The sequence below is a fragment of the Ovis canadensis genome, chromosome 5 (assembly GCF_042477335.2).
Source record: "Ovis canadensis isolate MfBH-ARS-UI-01 breed Bighorn chromosome 5, ARS-UI_OviCan_v2, whole genome shotgun sequence".
NCBI classification, from domain to species: Eukaryota; Metazoa; Chordata; class Mammalia; order Artiodactyla; family Bovidae; genus Ovis; species Ovis canadensis.
In genome coordinates, this window is record NC_091249.1 from 28,337,921 (window position 1) to 28,355,311 (window position 17,391).

At 57.0% G+C, this 17,391-nt stretch overlaps 2 protein-coding genes across 13 annotated transcripts in view; one reads left to right on the plus strand and one right to left on the minus strand.

Annotated features, from left to right (window-relative positions):
* DOCK6 (dedicator of cytokinesis 6) overlaps positions 1 to 17,391 on the minus strand; it is a 48,752-nt gene that overhangs the window by 15,168 nt on the left and 16,193 nt on the right. For 4 of the 9 annotated variants that reach the window (XR_011257181.1, XR_011257183.1, XM_069591135.1 and 1 more), the window contains exons 10-26: positions 16,682 to 16,762; positions 16,408 to 16,561; positions 16,129 to 16,256; positions 15,893 to 15,986; positions 15,354 to 15,516; positions 12,025 to 12,142; positions 11,880 to 11,950; positions 11,549 to 11,687; positions 11,361 to 11,462; positions 10,638 to 10,724; positions 9,687 to 9,918; positions 9,308 to 9,469; positions 7,834 to 7,997; positions 6,520 to 6,624; positions 4,223 to 4,315; positions 3,892 to 3,987; positions 3,091 to 3,231 (exon numbers count right to left, since the gene is read on the minus strand). Coding sequence is in view for 6 of the 9 variants with exons in the window: in XM_069591135.1 (XP_069447236.1) it covers positions 3,091 to 3,231; positions 3,892 to 3,987; positions 4,223 to 4,315; positions 6,520 to 6,624; positions 7,834 to 7,997; positions 9,308 to 9,469; positions 9,687 to 9,918; positions 10,638 to 10,724; positions 11,361 to 11,462; positions 11,549 to 11,687; positions 11,880 to 11,950; positions 12,025 to 12,142; positions 15,354 to 15,516; positions 15,893 to 15,986; positions 16,129 to 16,256; positions 16,408 to 16,561; positions 16,682 to 16,762 (2,130 nt within the window). In the remaining 3 variants the exon portion in view is untranslated. The remainder of the gene's footprint in view (positions 1 to 3,090; positions 3,232 to 3,891; positions 3,988 to 4,222; positions 4,316 to 6,519; positions 6,625 to 7,833; positions 7,998 to 9,307; positions 9,470 to 9,686; positions 9,919 to 10,637; positions 10,725 to 11,360; positions 11,463 to 11,548; positions 11,688 to 11,879; positions 11,951 to 12,024; positions 12,143 to 15,353; positions 15,517 to 15,892; positions 15,987 to 16,128; positions 16,257 to 16,407; positions 16,562 to 16,681; positions 16,763 to 17,391) is intronic. The other 5 variants (XR_011257182.1, XM_069591139.1, XM_069591136.1 and 2 more) reach the window with 2 other exon arrangements.
* Positions 13,267 to 17,385, plus strand: ANGPTL8 (angiopoietin like 8). 4 transcript variants are annotated; one of them, XM_069591141.1, is made up of 4 exons: positions 13,267 to 13,690; positions 13,868 to 14,029; positions 14,783 to 14,892; positions 15,648 to 17,385. In XM_069591141.1, exons 1-4 carry the CDS (start codon positions 13,394 to 13,396, stop codon positions 15,697 to 15,699), a joined length of 621 nt encoding a protein of 206 aa, XP_069447242.1. In that variant the 5' UTR covers positions 13,267 to 13,393; the 3' UTR covers positions 15,700 to 17,385. The 4 variants fall into 4 exon arrangements, with proteins under 4 accessions (XP_069447242.1, XP_069447244.1, XP_069447243.1 ...); XM_069591143.1 differs by lacking the exon at positions 15,648 to 17,385 and adding an exon at positions 14,977 to 15,259 and having other exon boundaries at positions 13,313 to 13,690; XM_069591142.1 differs by having other exon boundaries at positions 13,376 to 13,690; positions 15,813 to 17,385.

Genomic DNA, 17,391 nt, shown 5'->3' on the forward strand with positions numbered 1-17,391 from the left:
AAGCCTTGGGCCTCCTTGACACGCCCTTGTCTCAGCTCCAGACTCCTGGCCTTCCTGGTTGTCCTCCTCTCTCTGACTAGCTCTTCCCTTCCCCCCAGGTAGGTGTCTACTCTCCATCCAGCTCTGTTGAGGGCACTCTGTTTTCTCCTCTCACCAGATTTTATTTAGTTTTACAAGTATTTATTTATTTGGCTGTGCTTGGTCTTAGTTGCAGATCTAGTTCCCTGGCCAGGGAGCAAACCCTGGGGCCCCTGCATGGGGAGCACCGAGTCTTAGCCACTGGACCAGCAGGGAAGTCCCCTCTCTCACCAGATTTCAGTAAGACGACGCAGATGGCAGAGACTGGCTGCTAACCCCCACTCATATCCTCTCTTAAGTACTGGGGCCCTTTCTCAGAGTTCAGAGCTGGGTAGGGACTACATTTCCCAGCCTTCCTTGCAACGGAGAAAAATCATGTGACCATATTCTGGCCAATGGAATTTGAGAAAAGTGATGTGGCGGGTCCTCCTGTTCCCACCACCTTGAAATACCTGATGTGGCGGGTACTATGATGAACTGAGATGGCCAGGCCCACACTGCGGAGCTCCCTGCAACCCACTTACGCTCAGGAATAAACTCTGGTCACATTTAAACCGCTTGTGACGATATTCAAGCAAATTAACCTCTGCCCTAACTGATAAAAGTAACATGTTTCAAAGACACCTAACAGGATGCTAGTTCAAGAGAAGCCTGGGGACTTCATTGGCGGTCCAGTGGTTAAGCATCTGCCTACCAATGCAGGGGACACAAATTCGATCCCTGGACTGGGAAGATCCCACGCACTTTGGAGCAACTAAGTCCATACTCTACAACTACTGAGCCTGCGTTCACAACAAGAGTTGTTGTTCATTCACTAAATCATATCTGACTCTTTACGATCTGACGGATTGCAGCATGTCAGGCTCCCCTGTCCTTCACTATCTCCGGGAGTTTGCTTAAATTCATGTCCATTGAGTCGATGATGCTATCTAACCATCTCATCCTCTGCCGCCCTCTTCTCCTTTTGCCTTCAATTTTTCCTAGCATCAGGTTCTTTTCCAATGAGTTTGCTCTTTGTATCAGGTGGCCAAAACAAGAGAAGCCACCACAATGAGAAGCTTGAGCACTGGAACTGGAGCATAGCCCCCTGCTTGCCGCAACTAGAGAAAACTCGTTTACAGCAATGAAGACCCATCACAGCCAAAAACAAATTAAGAAAAAAAGAGAGAGGGGAGCCAGAAGGATGAGAAAGAAGGAACAGTAAGTGCAAAGGCCCCGGAGCAGGAAGTGCCCAGCAAGGGGAGAAACAGCAAGGAGGCTGACATGGCCTCAAGGCCCAGCTGCCCTCCTGTTCTCGTGAGTTACCCTATGGCCTCACAAGTTAGCCTCAGGGGTTCTCAGGTCCTGTGACAGAGACAAAAATATAAAACCCGCCTGAGCTCCAAGTCCACGGGAGGGCAGAGACAGGGTCTGCCTGGTGCACTGAACCTGATATAATTGGATGCTCCATAAATGTCCAGTGAAGGAATGACCGCTGGGACCCGTCACCGATGCCCCCCCAGCGGCTGTGACAAAGCTGCTTCTCAAGGGTGCTGTTCTTCCCCGAGCCCTCTTGAAGGGGGGTTTCCTCGTAATATGAAACTTAGCTCCTAGGGAGACTTTAGTGCAACCAGGTCAAGGCCTTTGAGATCAGCCCAAAGGTCACGGGGAATTGCACAAGAGCCAGCTTAGGCTGGACTGGCATTTCAAACATCTGGAAAATTCCCATCAAACACAGAAGTCCCCTTTCTCTTTGGAAATCAGACATTCTAGACTTCCCCGGTGGCTCAGTGGTTACGAATTCACCTGCCAATGCAGGAGACACGGGTTTGATCCTTGATCCGGGAGGATTCCCACATGCTTCAGCGCAGCTAAGCCCATGTGCCACAACTACTGAACCTGTGCTCTAGAGCCTCAGAACCACAACTACGGAGCCCACGTGCCGCAACTACTGAAGCCCGCATGCCCTGGAGCCGGTGCTGCACAAGGAGAAGCCTGCCCACCGCGAAGCAACTAGAGAGCAGACCCCACTCTCCGCAACTAGAGAAAGGCACGAGCCTCTCTTACCAGCACAGCCCAAAGTAAATTAATTAATTAAAATTATACAAAAAATCAAAATAAATTAATTAAACAAAATTATTTTAAAAATCAAACATTCTGGCCACAGCCAGTGGGCACATGCCCTCTGGTCCACCAGAAGCCCTACTCTCCCAACTGAAGCTGGTGGTTGAGGGTTCAAATCTCCATTCTGCCCCTTTCCAGTCATGTGATACCAGGTTATCAGTCATTCTCTGCCTCAGTTTCTCCATTGGTAAGATGGAAAAAACAATAACACTAAGTTCATGAAGCTGCAGGGAGAGTTTAATGACGGGATCCACCTAAAGTATTCAGGTATACAGCAAGTGCTCAACAAACGCATAGTTTTATTATTATCATTATTGTCTGCACAGCTCCTATGAGCACTAGAATTAGTGGTTCCACATCTGGATAACTGTCAAAGTTTCAAATATCAATGTCCGTTTATTGAGTACTCACTGTATACTGGCACTGTTGCTAAGGGCTAATGGATCTGCCCTGGCACCTCCCTGCCCTCCCCAACTCTCATTCCCATCCTTGGTTAACTCCGCTGCAGCCTGAAGCGTAGGCTATCTAACTGCTCACTGCTTTCCAGCAGAGGCAGTCCTGCCCCAGGGCCTTTGCAACTGCTGTTCCCGCTGCCTAGAACATTCTTTCCTGGATATCACACAGACTGCTCCTTTACCTCCTTCAAATCTCTCCCTAACAGCTCCATGAAAGCAAGGAACTGGGTCTGCTTTGGTCACCACCGTCTGTCTCTAGCTCCCAGCCCAGGGCTGCGCACACAGTAGGTGCTTTAAGAAACAGATGTTGAGTAAACAGACCCATCCAATGAATGGGATTTGTGGTCTTGCAGCCAGGAAGCACCGGGCAGATTGGCACCCCACCTGGCTGGCTCCATGTCTTCCCTCAGGATCCCCGCCCCACCACACACCGTGGAGGCCCCACATCCCTCACCTTGTGGATGCGGGTGATAACCTCCAGGCCTACAGAGCCCACCAGGGCTGCAATGTCGTCCAGGAAGCGTCCAGGGAAGCGAAGTTTGCGGGGTGTGTCCAGCTTCTGACCCAGGAGCAGGTGCAGCGTCATGCTTTTCACCTGGGGGCCAAGCGAGAGGACGGGGGGTGGAGGTGGAGGTGGCTTGCCAGAAGGGGGTGGAACCTGGGGGACTGTGAGTGATGGTTTGAGGTAGGCTAAAGGTGGGCATAAGGGATCCTGGGATCTGACCGTGTGGGTGGGGCCCGAGAATGGTGGGTGGGGCCTGAGAAGGCCATGGGTAGGGCCTAAGTGAGGGCTAGCTAGAGGGGTAGGAGGCTCTGAGAGAGATGTGTGGGGCTAGAACTGGTCTCCAGTGGTCAAACTTGGGCGGTTGGAATGAGGGTGGGGCTTCAAGGCCCACCAGATTGAGGTGGGGGTGGTTATTGTCAGCAGGAATAGTTCAAGGCACCTCTTGAGGAGTCTGGGGGCGTGTTCAAGTCTGATCTCAATAGTTTCCTTCTGTCTCTTGGGGATGAGGTGGGTCTCCTTGCTAGGTAGAGTTTCTCAATGGTGTCACAGGAAAAGTGGGGAGAAAATCCTTCACACAGGGGAGGGGGTTTCAGGTAAGTTTCAGGGGCTCTCCAGGGAGAGATTCCCTTAGGCATCTCTTATCTCCATGTGGGGGGGTCTCTTGGGGTCATTTCTCAGGGGGCTTAGGTGCAATCTTAAGAGAGTCTCTCCAGGGGCCCTTGCTCTCGGGCAGGGAACAGGGAGTCTCACCATGAGCTGGAAGAAGAACCAGGCGTGCTGCAGGACGGCTTCGCGCACAGCACTGCCGCTGACCACCCACTGCAGGGCCAGCTCCTCATGTAGCAGCTGGGGGCAGGGGCAGGGGTCACGGAGTGCAGAGGCGCCCACGCTGTACCCCCAGTGTGACAGGGGAGGATGCAGCTGGATGGCTCGGGGTCAGAGCAAGGGGAGGCCATGCAGGAGGAGAGGGGCCAGAAGCAGTCAGTGCGCCCTCTCCCTGGCTCTCCAGACCCCACTGGACTTGGGCGCTCAAGGGAGCTCTGGACCTCAAAGTGCAGTCACCCACCCCGTCTCCAACTACCTTCTGCACAGTGGGTCTCGGCTGGGTGGTGGGCGGGGACGAGGAGGAGCTCTCGAGGCAGGAAGAGGTTCGGCTAGAGCTGCGGTCGATGGCCTATGATGGAATGGCAAGGGGATGGGATGGTGGGGGGTGGGGGGCGGTTAGTGTGGGTATAGACGGTATGGATGGAGAAGAGAGATGGTCAGCAGCGTGGATAGAGGGGAGGTGTGCCCATGTGGACGGACAGTGGGGGCGTGGATGGAACGAGCAGTGTTAATAAATAAAGACAGCAGTGTGTGGATTCAGACGGAGAAGGCATGAAAGTGATGGAAGAGATGAGAATAAGCAAGGCACAGTAAGGAGGCGACAAGCAGGGTGAAGGGGACAGGTGAGGATGTGGACAGGAGCCCGTCGGAGGTGAGCGCGGATAGAGCAGGACCCGGCAGACAAAAGTAAGAGAAGAGTGGGGGTGGGGGGCGTGTAGGTGGAAAGAATGAAATCAACATAGATGGAGAGGATAACATGGGCAGAGGCAGGGAATGCGAGTGGGGTTGACAGCGGAGGGTGAGTGAGTCCGTGAGTTCACCGATGGACAGAGGTCAACAAGGTGGAGTGAGAGTGTAGACAGGGGCGCAGAGCACAGACAAAGGGGATTAAAGGGGAGAATGGAGGAGGAGAAAGAAGGAAAAGGAAGATAAGGACAGAGGAGGTGAACTGATGAGAGGCAGCAGGAGCAGCCGAGAGCTCCAGGTTCCAGGCCTGGCCCCACTCCAGCCTTACTTGGGGCCTCGCCAGGCCTCAGCTTTCCCATCTGTGAAATGGGCATGGAGAGCTCAAGCTCCACTTCCCCCGCCTCCTTGGCTGGTCAGAAGGTGAGGCCACTGACAGGGAGAGGAGATGATCCAATGATGGAACTGGCCCAGCCCTGGAAACTGCCCAGGCCCTTGCCTCGAGCATGAGGGGGCCCCCACAGCTCCCACAGTCCCAGCCACACACCCTGGGCTCCCTGGTCTACATCAGATGGGCCACCCACTGCCAAGGCCTGCGAAGGCCAGCCTCACTGCCACCTCCCGCCTCCTCCTCCTGAGGTCCGGAATGCCTGCCCTCTTGACACCTTGCCACCTGCAGTATGCCCTTCCAAGCCCAGCTGACACCCCAGAGAACTGAGGGCACTGTGGGGAGGACAGTTCAAAACGTCAGGGGGGTGCTGGAAAGGCCCATGATGCCAGACTATCATAAATCTTAGAAGCCTGCCCAGAAGTTCCCCTGCTCAAGCTGTGAACAGTCCCCTGGTTGCCATGCCGTGCAGGTTGCCTAGGTGACAGGCACAAAGCTGGAACACGTGGCCTGGGGCCAAGTGTGCAGGGAATCTAGCCTTGGGTGCCCAGGGGCCTCTGAGCTTGCTCCCAACCTCTGCAGAGCCTTTCCCTCCACCTGGAACACCCACTGGTCCCTGGCTGGCTCTATCTCACTCTTTAGGTCACCTTCTAGGAGAGAGACTCTTCAGACCGCCCTGTCTTGGTTCACTTCCTTGCAGATGTTTTCACTTCCTGCACTTACATAGTCGTGTGTTTGTTTGATAGGCATCAATCTCCCCGACTAGCCAGCAGCTCAAGGATGAGGCTGGCCGGAGGATCTCTCTCCCCAACGAAGTCCTACCTGTGATGCCCTAACTCCTTCCCAGGCTTGGGGCCGCTGCACTGAACAGCAAGTCTTCACTACTTCTGAAAATTCTAAGCCTGGAGCGCAGAGTGAGCCCCTAACAGAACCAGGACTCATCCCAGGACTATCTGATGGCAAAGCCCCTCCCCACAACCAGGGTCCTGGGAAGGGATCCCTCTGCCTGAAATGGGGTGAGGGAGCCAAGGTTCAGTTCTGCCCTCTGGGCATCATTCAGGTTGCTGTGTCAAGGGGACAGCTGAATCTCCTGAACAGAGTGGATTAAGGGGAGAGAGAGAGGCCATGCAGGAAGTGAGGTTAGAGTGGCTGGGTCATCTGCATGCTATTTGCATACTGCCCCTCCCTTTCCGTCACTGCACATCATTTGCATGCTATTTGGACACTGCTCTGTCCCTTCTGTCTCTGCCTGAGGCGGTGGTCTGTATGGCAGTAAAAGGCTCATGAAGATGCCCGTGTTGCCTACACCATCCACAACATCATATGCCACAGCCCCAAACGAAGGCAGGAGGTGGGGGGTGGGTCTCCCGCCTCCTCCAGGCAGCCCCCCTAGGTTAGTCGGCAGCAGCCAGGAAGGTGGGAGGAGCCCATGCTGAGGTGGGGTGATGCACGTGCAGGGGCACGTCAGGTAGGGAGGGCACCTGTCTGGGGTCGGCCCCGCAATAAGGGGGGGCCCGTCGCAGCACAGCCTTGCTGCCTCCCGGAGCATAAGCAGCATTCACCCAGGAGTGTGAGCGGTCGATACCCTGGAGACACACGGGTAAGTGGGAGTGTCTGAGGGCAGAGGGCAGAGAAACCAGCGACAAACACAGAGCGTGCTCACTGCCCTGGGCCACGCATGTGCCCACGTGGACACCCACATGTGACCCTGCAATACACGCACAGGGTATGTGTGTATATGCCTCCCACATGTGTCTGTGCATGGAATACACGAGTACACGCAACCGTGTTCCAATATGCGTGGGCAATGTGCACATGGGCGCCCCCTGTGGATACACGCGTGTGGCACATGTGGAAACACCTCGCTGCGCCACGTACAGGCTGCTCCTTTTTCAAGCTCCAGTCACCCATCCATGGGTCCGCCTAAGAATCCAAGTCACAGCTCCCGAACTGACAGCCAGCCCTGCTGTCCAGGGTCAAGTTTTTTTTTTTGCCATTCTGTGTGGCTTGTGTGAAGGAAACAGCAACCCACTCTAATATTCTTGCCTGGAGAATCCCAGGGACAGAGGAGCCTGGCAGGCTAAGGTCCACTGGGTCACAAAGAGTCGGACACAACTGAAGCGACTTAGCACACACACACACACACACACGCATGTGGCTTGTGGGATCTTAGTTCCCCAACCAGGGACTGAACCCGCACCCTTGGCACACACACACACACACACACACACACACCCCGCACCCTTGGCACACACACACACACACACACACCCCGTACCCTTGGCACACACACACACACACACACACACACACCCCGCACCCTTGGCACACACACACACACACCCCCCCCCGCACCCTTGGCACACACACACACACACACACACACCCCACACCCTTGGCGCGCACACACACACACCCCCCCGCACCCTTGGCACACACACACACACACACCCCACACCCTTGGCGCGCACACACACACACACACCCCGCACCCTTGGCACACACACACACACACACACACCCCGCACCCTTGGCGCACACACACACACACACACACGCGCGCGCGCGCGCATGTGGCTTGTGGGATCTTAGTTCCCCAACCAGGGACTGAACCCGCACCCTTGGCAGTGAAAGTGCGGAGTCCTACCCGCTGGACCGCCAGGGAGGCCCCAGGGTCAAGCCTTCATCTGCGCTGTTGTTTGTCGTTCCGTTTTCCTTCAACACTGAAATCTTTCACCCACCCACACGGCGGCCATGACCCCCGAGGCTGGCGCCAGCAGGGGCCCCTCGCCTACCTTGCTGGCCAGGATGCGGGAGACCTCGTCATCCACAGAGCCAGGGGCCACGGCCAGGTCGGGGTTGCTGCTGCTGATACTCTTAGAGCGTGCCAGGCAGAGGCTGGCGGGGCGGCCAGGGCCACGGGCCAGCGTGGCAGGCTGCACCATCACTGGAGCGGCCCCTGAGGACGGAAGGAGCATGCTCAGCCCCCTGCCCACCTGCCCTGATGACCTCCTGTCCCTTCCCAGTCGGATGCCCTTGGCGGAGCCCCTTCCTTTTCGTGTGTTTTGTTGTTGTTGTTGTTTTGGGGTTGTTCTTTTGGCTGCATCACACAGCATGAAGGACCTTAGTTCCCCGACCAGGGATTGAACCCACGTCCCCTGCAGTGGAAGCACAGAGTCTTAACCACTGGACCTCCAGGGAAGTCCCCAAAGTCACCTTCTGCCTCTAAACCCCTAGGTTCCTCACCCATAAAATGGGTGTAATAGTGGCCCAGCCTCATAGCAATTTTGAGAAGGATGAAAAACACGGAGTGCCCGGCATATTGTATGTGTCCAGAAGGGTTACTGGGTATTACTAATCATTTAGCAAATGAAAGGAGAAGGCAATGGCACCCCACTCCAGTACTCTTGCCTGGAAAATCCCATGGATGGAGGAGCCTGGTAGGCTGAAGTCCATGGGGTCGCTAAGAGTCGGACACAATGGAGCGACTTCACTTTCATGCATTGGAGAAGGAAATGGCAACCCACTCCAGTATTCTGGCCTGGAAAATCCCAAGGACAGGGAAGCCTGGTGGGCTGCCGTCTATGGGGTCGCACAGAGTTGGACACGACTGAAGTGACTTAGCAGCGGCAACAAATGAAAATATCATCCAACTTTACTAAGTGTTCACTGTGCCAAGTATTTCACATGGATTACTATGCCGTTTGGACTTTCCTAGAGGCTCAGACGGTAAAGAATCTGCCTTCAATGCAGGAGACCTGGGTTAGATCCCTGGGTCAGGAAGATCCCCTGGAGAAGGAAATGGCAACCCACTCCAGTATTCTTGCCTGGAGAATCCCACGGACAGAGGAGCCTGGTGAGCTACAATCCATGGGGTCGCTGAGTAACTAACACTTTCACTTGCCATTTATTATTACTAACACTCCCACAAGAGAGGCACTAGTATTGTTGTTTAAAAGATAGGAAGACAGGCCAAGAGAGGTAAAGGCATTGCCTGAGGTCACAGAACTCACAGGCAGAAATGAAAGCCAAACCCAGGCTGCTCTGCTCTAGTCCCTGCTTGCTAACTGGCTGAATCGCTTGTCAATAAAATTTATAGAGACCACAGTCCTAGGGCTGGGGTACAAAGTTCTCTCTCTCGCTCTCCTATACCTTGTATAAACCAACCAAGGCCTGTAGCCTCAGGACCTTTGCACATGCCTTCCCTTTGCTTAGGATGCTTCTCTCCCAGGTATTTCTTGTGCCCCCGAGTCTCCCACCGACACTCACCACCTGGGAGGCTGGGCTCTGTGCCAGGCAGTCGAAAGGCATAGTAGACATATGCAGCCAGCAGTGGGCAGTGACCACGGGTGTCCTGGGCACCCTCTAGGCTCCGGTGGACGAGGCTGACCACGTGGGCCATTGCTTCAAAGGCGCCACGACCCAGGTTCACTGCCGGGCAGAGCAGAGGTTAAGTTCCAAGCTCCTACTTCAGGGTCCAAGGGGGTCATGTGGTCTTCAAAAGGTCAGGGGACTAGGGGACTGAGGGGCCATTTTTCAGATTGGAAAGTTGAGCCCAGAGAGATAAATGGGCTATGGGAGGTCACCACTAGTCACTGGGCCCACTCTCTAGATGGGGAAACTAAAGTCTGAGGCTGTGACAGCTCACCAATCTGGCCACCAATGACCGGGGGTCGCACAACCAGACGAACGAGCTTGTCCAGTACGTGGTGGGAGAAGGCGACGAGGGGCTCGGGGCTGGCGAGGCGCAGGGCCGCCAGGCTGGCCCGCAGCTCCTGCTCCACAGTGCCCTCGCTCAGCACCGCGTCCTTCAGCCGGAACGGAAAGGCCCCCTCCTCCAGGACGTGCACCAGGGTGAAGAACTTGTCCAGGTGGGGGTCCTGGTGGGGGACCAGGTGAGCAGGGTAGGAACAGGGAAGGACCCAGGGTTTGAGCGGGAGACTGAGTAGGTCAAGACAGTGAGGCCGGAGACCAGTGAATGGAAAAGAAATGAGGAGGGAGCTTCCCTGGTGGTCCAATAGTTAAGAATCCACTCGTCAATGCAGGGGATGTGGATTCGAACCCTGGCCCGAGAAGATCCCACATGCCCATGGAGCAACTACGCCTGGGCACCACAATTACTGAGCCCAGGCTCTAGAGCCCACATGCCCCAACTACTGAAGCCCACACACTGCAACTAAAATCCGCGTGCCCGAGAGCCTGCACTCCACAAGAGAAGCCACCGCAATGAGGCGCCCATGCACCGCAACTAGAGGAGCCCCCACTCACTGCAACTTGAGAAAGTGTGCGCAGCAACGAAGACCCAGCACAGCCAAAAATAGATAGATAGATAAATTGAAAAAAAAAGACAGGCGCGATCACAGACATAGCAAGGGGCAAACTGGGGGCAGGGGGAAGAGGAGAGACCATGCAGAAAAGGCCAAAGCTCCAGCTGCGATGGCCATCGGCATGGCCACCCCCGCCTGAGTCAGCAGCTTCCCTGGGAGCCAGCCTTGCTGGCCAAAGTCACGTCCATGGCCCAAGGCCAGGCCTCCCAGGACAGAGGAAAGTGTTGCCCAACCCCAGGGCCAGACTCCTGGGTTGCGGCCCCGCCCCCTACCTGGGGATGCACAGAGGACACAGCTGTGAGCTCCACGCTGAACACACCCTTGTGACCATCCACCCAGCGCATGCCCGGCAGTGCCACCTGTGGGAGGGACACGCCAGGTGGACACGGGCCCACCCTCCCCTGCCCTGACTCAGCCATTGCGACACTGTGGCCTGACTGTGGCCCTGCCTGGGGGAACTGCTGGGCACCTTGCCCCCTGGACCCGCAGCCCAGCCCAGAGATGGGGGCGGATTGTGGGCAGCACTGACGGGGGTCCCCTGGGCAGGCTCAGGGATGCCCAGGACACTCATAGGAGAAGGGAGACTGAGGCTGAATGTTATTGGAGGGAATGAACAGAAGACAGCATAATGAGAGGATCTGGTGCAAATGAAAGGGTTTGTGCGAGGCTGACACAGCATTCCCATGGGGAGGAAGTGCTCTGGGGAGAGTGTCAGGCAGGCAGGGCTGCAAACAGGGGCCTGAAGCGGCGAGGCAGTGGGGTCTTGGTGGGGAACAGTGAGTGCAGAGGTGGGGGGGCATTAACAAGGGAGGGACACCCCACAGCAGGGAGGGATACACATGGGGCAGGAAGACACACAGGATTAATAACAGGGATGGGTATGATGAGACCTCAGCAGAGGACAACGTGCCCAGGGGTGCTGCGGGAAGGAAAGCAGGGCATGACTGGGGTTCTTGGGACCCGGTGCTGGTTGGCAGGGGGTCCAGGGCACGCACATCCGGTGTGAGCACGGAGTAGCTGGGCGGGGGCTGGTCTACCGACACGGGGAGGCAGAAGGGGCCTGTCCTCAGGCGGCCGTGCTGCAGCAGTGGGATCCACTGGGGAGAGACAGGGGGTCAGATGTGGGGCCGGACAAGGGCCAGGAGGGCGGGGCATGGATGGGGAGAGGCGGTGGGGGGCTCACAGTGAAGCCCACAGGAGTCTCCAGGGCCGTGCCAGGCCGGGGCTGGCAGCTGACGTGGTAGAAGGTGAAGAGCAGATGGTGGTTCTCAGTCACGCAGGCGGGAAGACGCAGCTTGAACTCCTCGTAGAACTCGGGAGACCTAGGGGGCCAGGCTGGGGGTTCTGCTGGGAGCTGGGCTCCCCCTTGCCTGTCTCACCCCCTTTGCCAGGCCCCACTGTTCCTGCTGTCTGCCTCAGGTGTCCCCATTTGCACTCCAGGAGCCTGCCCATCCCCCGCACCCCTCTTCCTGCCCATCTGTACCCCCACCAGTCCCCCACCCCAGCCCACATACTTGTTATGGTAGACCACCGGTGCGAAGGCTTCACGGGTAAATTCACTGCAGCTGGACTTGCCAAAGATGACCTGGGGGGAGCAAAGGCATGAGGGACTGGCTGGGGACCAACCCCTGCCCCCTGCCCCTGGGTCCAGCCACTGACCGGCAGGGCCTGGCTGGGGTCCTCGCCTGCCATGTACTGCACTCGCACGGCGAGGTTGCGCACGGAGCCCTGGCGGCTGCTGAAGTTGAGGCTGTGTGGGTACACGTACAGCAGGCTCCTGCGGGGGCAGGGGCATGTCCACGTCAGAGGGACAGAGAGCCTGGGGGACAGTGGCCACCCCACCGGGACACGGAGGGCTGGGTCAGGGACAGTGATGGGCAGCAGGCGGGCGATGTGAGCGCAGAGAGCGGGCAATAGACAGGTACCATTCAGAGCACAGATGAGGGAACAGAGTGACAGAGGGTGGGAATACAGAGGGACTTCAGGGCCACTGAGGGTGCACGGTGAGGCAGAGGAGACACACAGGTGCTCAGGCCCAGGCTGACCTACGCCTCATCCAGCTCAGGAGCCTGACTGCCCCTTCCCTCAGAAGAGGCCCCTGGAGTTATATGGCCTCTCTCTCAGCTGGGGAAATGGAGGCGAGAGTTGGAGGCAAGAGCAGGGCTGAGGTCAGGGTTCTGCCTCCCTCCTCCAGAGTAAGCTTGTACATGCCCCAGCAGCGCCCTGGGTCTCCGCTTCCCTAACTATATAATGAGGGCATCAAGCCTCCCAGCTGAGCCTTTGTCATTATCAATGATATTAAGCAACAATAATGTCAATAATTGCACCAAACACTAATGCGGGGCCAACTGTGTGTCGGGTTTTGTTCTAAGCACCTGACGTGAAACGACTCATTTATTTCTTACCAGTAGCCTATAGGGGGGGAACCTCACATCATCCCCCATTTCACAGTCACAGGCAGGGAAACAGAAGCACTTGCCCACAGTCATCCAGGGAAAAAAACAGCAGTGAGCATTGATCCAGGGCACATGGAGGTCCTGGAGTCAGGCTGTGTGGCCTTGAAAGGATCTCTACCACCTGCTCCCCTAGCTTTTAACCAGGTCAACAAAGACTCGGGCATTGCAGGCTTTGAGAAGGTTATGAGACCAGCTACTGTGTAATAGCAGCGGGACAGTTCTGGGTGAACCACTGGCGAGCATAAAAGCCTCACTGTTATTGTCATTACTGTTGTGCCCATCCACAGATGGGAAACGGAGGCTAGGAGCCGTAGGGTTCTCCAGCCAGGCCTGGGCCTATCCTCTCACCAGTGCCCCAGCCCACACCTGGCCCCAAGCCCCTCCCAGCGTGATTCCAGCGTGGCTGGCTGGACATCCGCCTGACGCAACTGTGGTGCCACCTCCAGGCCCTTGCTCAACACGGGGCACCCAGCTGGCTGGTTAACGATTGACCTGAAGTTAAGGTGGGGGTGTTAAGGCATAAAAGGCAGCCCCTCTGGGGCTGTAGCCACACCCTCCCCAGCCCTCCAGCCATGCCCGTGCTTGTGCTGTGCTTGCTGTGCGCCCTGGCAACGACGGCCCAGCCGGCACTGGTGGGTTTCACGAGTGGCTCAGAGCCAGCGCAGCAGGAGGAGCTGACCCTACTCTTCCACGGGGCCCTGCAGCTGAGCCAGGCTCTCAACGGGGTGTACAAGGCCACGGAGGCACAGCTGACAAAGGCCGGGGACAGCCTGAGCCTCTATGGCCAGGTGCTGGGGCTCCTGGGGAAGGAGGTCAGCCAGGGCCAGGATGCAGCCCAAGAGCTACGTGCGAGTCTATTGGAGATGCAGGTGGGCACTGCAGCTGGGGTGTTGTGGGGTGGGTAGGAGTCTGTGGTGGAGTTATGCCTGGGCTGACCTTTGGGGTTTTCCCAGGAGTGAGGGGGTTCCTGGAATACAGGATTTCCAATGTTAAGATCAGGCTGATCTCAGCAGGTCATCCTACTAACATCCACCATCTATTGGTAGATAGAAGAGGATGGTCTCAAGCTGCAGGCAGAGGCCACAGCCCAGGCGCTGGGGGAGATGGCCCGGGGACAGCAGGTGCTGTGGGAGAAAATGACGCGGCTAGAAGCTCAACTGAAGGGCGTGTGGCTGGGCCATGCCCGCCAAGAATTCGAGGCCTTAAAGGTAAGGGGTTCCTGGCCCTGGGGGAATCAAGACCTCGATTCACAATCTGACCTCATTTCTGAACCTTCTGTCCCCCAGACCCCCCAGACCCAGTTAAGGCTTCTGGTACCCTGGCCTCTATGCTATGTGACCCTGGGCAAAAGCCATGTGCCTTCCCATGCCTCAGTTGCCTTATTTGTAAATAAGAACAACAACTATGTCTCAAAATAGAGCCAGGGACTCAGTGCAGATAAAATCCTCAAGCTGGGATGGGGCACATAGTGGTTATTCAATAAATGCAAACTGGAGCGTTTCTGGAGCACCTGTGATGCACCCAGCACTGTTTTATACCCTCTAATAATCTCTATCATGGGCTTCCTTGGTGGCTCAGAGGTAAAGAATCCGCTCGTGATGCAGGAGACACGGGTTCGATCCCTGGGTCAGGAAGATCCCCTGGAGAAGGAAATGGCAACCCACTCTAGTATTCTTGCCTGAAAATCCCATGGACAGAGGAGCCTGGTGGACTATGGTCCACGGGGTTGCAAGAGTCGAACACAACTCAGCGACTAAATCATCACAATCTCTATCATGCTCAGAACAATCCCACAGATGGACTCCTATTTCATCCCCATTTTATAGCTGGGAAAGTTGAGGCCAAGGAGTGGCAGTGGCTTGTGGATCACACAGATACAGTGGGAAGCGGGAGATTCTGGGCAGAATCCAGGGATGGGAGGTGAGGGGGCCCCCAGCTGAGGGTTCTGTCCTGACCCACAGGCCCATGCAGATGAGCAGAACCACATCGTGTGGGTCCTCACGGGTCATGTGCAGCGACAGAAGCAGGAGATGATGGCACAGCAGCAGCGGCTGAGACAGATTCAGGAGAGGTGAGCCTGGCGGGGGTCTAGGTGCGCGAGGGCAGCAGAATAGGGGTATCCCTGTGCCTTGGCTAAGCCTCACCTCCTTCCCAGACTCCACATGGCTGCGCTCCCAGCCTGAGCCTGAGCCTGGGCAGAACTGAGGACCAGTCATGCACCGAGGGACACAGCCCTGCCCCATGCGGCCCCCACATAGGGAGGAGCTGCCCATCCGCTGAGGTCAGCCAGGGCGCTGGGCCCTGCTTCCAGTCACGGAGCAGAGAGGGAAGCAGGCGGGGATGCAGGCAGAGAACATGGACGGTCGAGGAGGGGTGGAGGAAGGATATGCCCCTTCATGCCTATACATCCCCTATTAAAGCACAACAGTGGCATCTCAGGCCAGCGTCTGTGTGTGTTGGAGGGGAGGAAGCAGACCTTACTCCGCATGATGACCCCCATATTCAAGTGCCCGGCTGCCCCAGAGGTTGTACCTGTAGCTGGTGTGGGGGGCATAGACCTCACGGGCAGGGAACTCCAGGATCTCCTTGGTGGGCCGGCCCCTGGGGTCTGGGTAGGGCTTGACGTGAAGCAGCTCCGGGGAGAGGCAGAAGTGAGGGTTCTCAGGGGCCGGGGAAATGTCGATCTTGAGCTGGGCTGGGGAGGGGGAGCCAGTTTGCACTTTCCTGGGAGTCTCCACCTGGGGTCCCCTGCCCCGCCCACACACTCTGAGCTCAGGTCAGGGCTCTGACCCTCCCACAATGCCCTCTGGTGGCTCCATCTTTCAGGTGCTGTGGCAGGAAGTCACCCTTAACTCCCGTTGCGGCCTCCCATCTTTGAGGAGCTCTGCCCACATTCCCCGTTTGACCCACTACCTGTCTTCTTTATTCTGCTTCTCATCTCTGGCCCCCACTGGAAGGTCACCCCTGAAGTCAGGGCTTTGTCTATCACAGTCACCAAGATCTGGCGCAGCAGATACGGGTTTGAGTGACTACATGAGTGACACGTCTCATGCACGGGGCACACCACGCACCGGTCACAGGACGCAGGCGTCGCAACAGGGATGTCGGGCGCCGCATGTCAGCCAGGAACTTGAAGAGGTCCTCGTCACTGAGCCGCTCAGCCTCCTGCACGAACCCGCCCCAGTGACCCAGGGTTGAGGGGTTTGGGGATCCCCAGGGATCGTGCGGCCGCAAGAGGGAAATGGGGATGTGTGTGGGGTCCCCCTCTCTCAGCCCCCTGCCCACCCGCCACCCCCAGCCACGACACCTGCTTAAAGAAGTTGGTGACGGTTAGTGTGGCTGGGCGGAAACCAGAGAAGCTGCAAGCGTCGTCCCCACTACTCGTCCGGTCCTGGGGTCCCCGACGGCGGCGGTCAGTCCAGGCGGGTCGGCGCTCTAGGGGAGACAGTGATGGAGCGACAGAAATGAAGGGTGCGGGGAGCCAAGACACTGCACACTCAGGCCTGGTACCTAGTCCGGCCAGCAGAGGGCGCCCCTTCCCCACCCTGGTAGCTCCGCCCCTGGCCCATCGGCCCCGCCTCCTCACCGCCCTCTGAGTCTGAGTCCCGGTCTGGCTGGCCGGCGCTGCTCACGATGTTGGCCAGGTGCACAGCCGTCCAGGCGAAGGGCATGCGATAGCGGCCCAGACGGGTGCAGAACTGCTCAGCCGCCAGGCGCAGCTTCTCCAGCTTCTCTTTGTTCTGGGAGGAGACCCCCGACACACCCCACCCCCGACAAGCTCAGTGTCCCAGGCCTGCTGAATCCAGGATCTGCTCTGCGGGGGTACCCCTTCAACGCTCGCCCCAGCCTCCCACGCTCACCTTGGCTGTGTCCGCCTCCTTCATCACCATGTAGGGCTCGCAGCACTCGCTAATGTCTCCTTGCTGCAGCACCTTCTCCAGCTGAGGGGCGGGCAAGCCCGGTGAGGTGCTGCCAGGACCCCACCCTCCCCACCTCACTCCCAATCTCTCTGACCTTTACCGTCACCCAAACATTCCACCCAGCTAGGGCTTTCGCTCCAACACCTCCCACGGCTCCCACTATCCCTTGGACTGAGTGCTAGCTGTCAGCCTGCATAACTAGCTGCCCCCGCCCCCAAACCCGACTCCATTTTTCCTCCCATGTTTATATCTTTATTTCTTAGTATAAGCAAAGTCCACTCCAAGCATGGCTCTAGGCCTGGACTCTAATCCTGACCACTTGGGGGCTGTGGGACCTTGAGCACATTCCTTCTGGATTTTGTGCCTCAGCTTCCCCATCTGTAAAATGGGCCCCATCCCAACCCCCACCTTCCTGGGCTGGGAGGAGCAAAGGCCAGAATCCTTGTGAAGCATGACTGACTGGAAGCAGTGCCTGCCTGAAGGTGTCCAATTAATGTCATTAATTAATTGATCAAAAACTAACTGAACATCTGGGGAAAGGAAATTTGAGCTCACTCCTGGAAACAAAATCCCAAACCATGCACCAATTAAGTTTTCCCACCCCTAATAAGCTGAAAAACTCAACCAAAAAAAAAAAAAACAAACACCAT

Excerpts from the sequence above, each read along its gene's own strand:
- ANGPTL8 (XM_069591141.1), top strand. The coding sequence starts at position 13,394 with ATGCCCGTGCTTGTGCTGTGCTTGCTGTGCGCCCTGGCAACGACGGCC. Across the intron at positions 13,691-13,867 it reads CGAGTCTATTGGAGATGCAG|ATAGAAGAGGATGGTCTCAA; the intron begins GTGGGCACTGCA and ends ATCTATTGGTAG. Across the intron at positions 14,893-15,647 it reads CTGAGACAGATTCAGGAGAG|GTGCTGTGGCAGGAAGTCAC; the intron begins GTGAGCCTGGCG and ends TCCATCTTTCAG.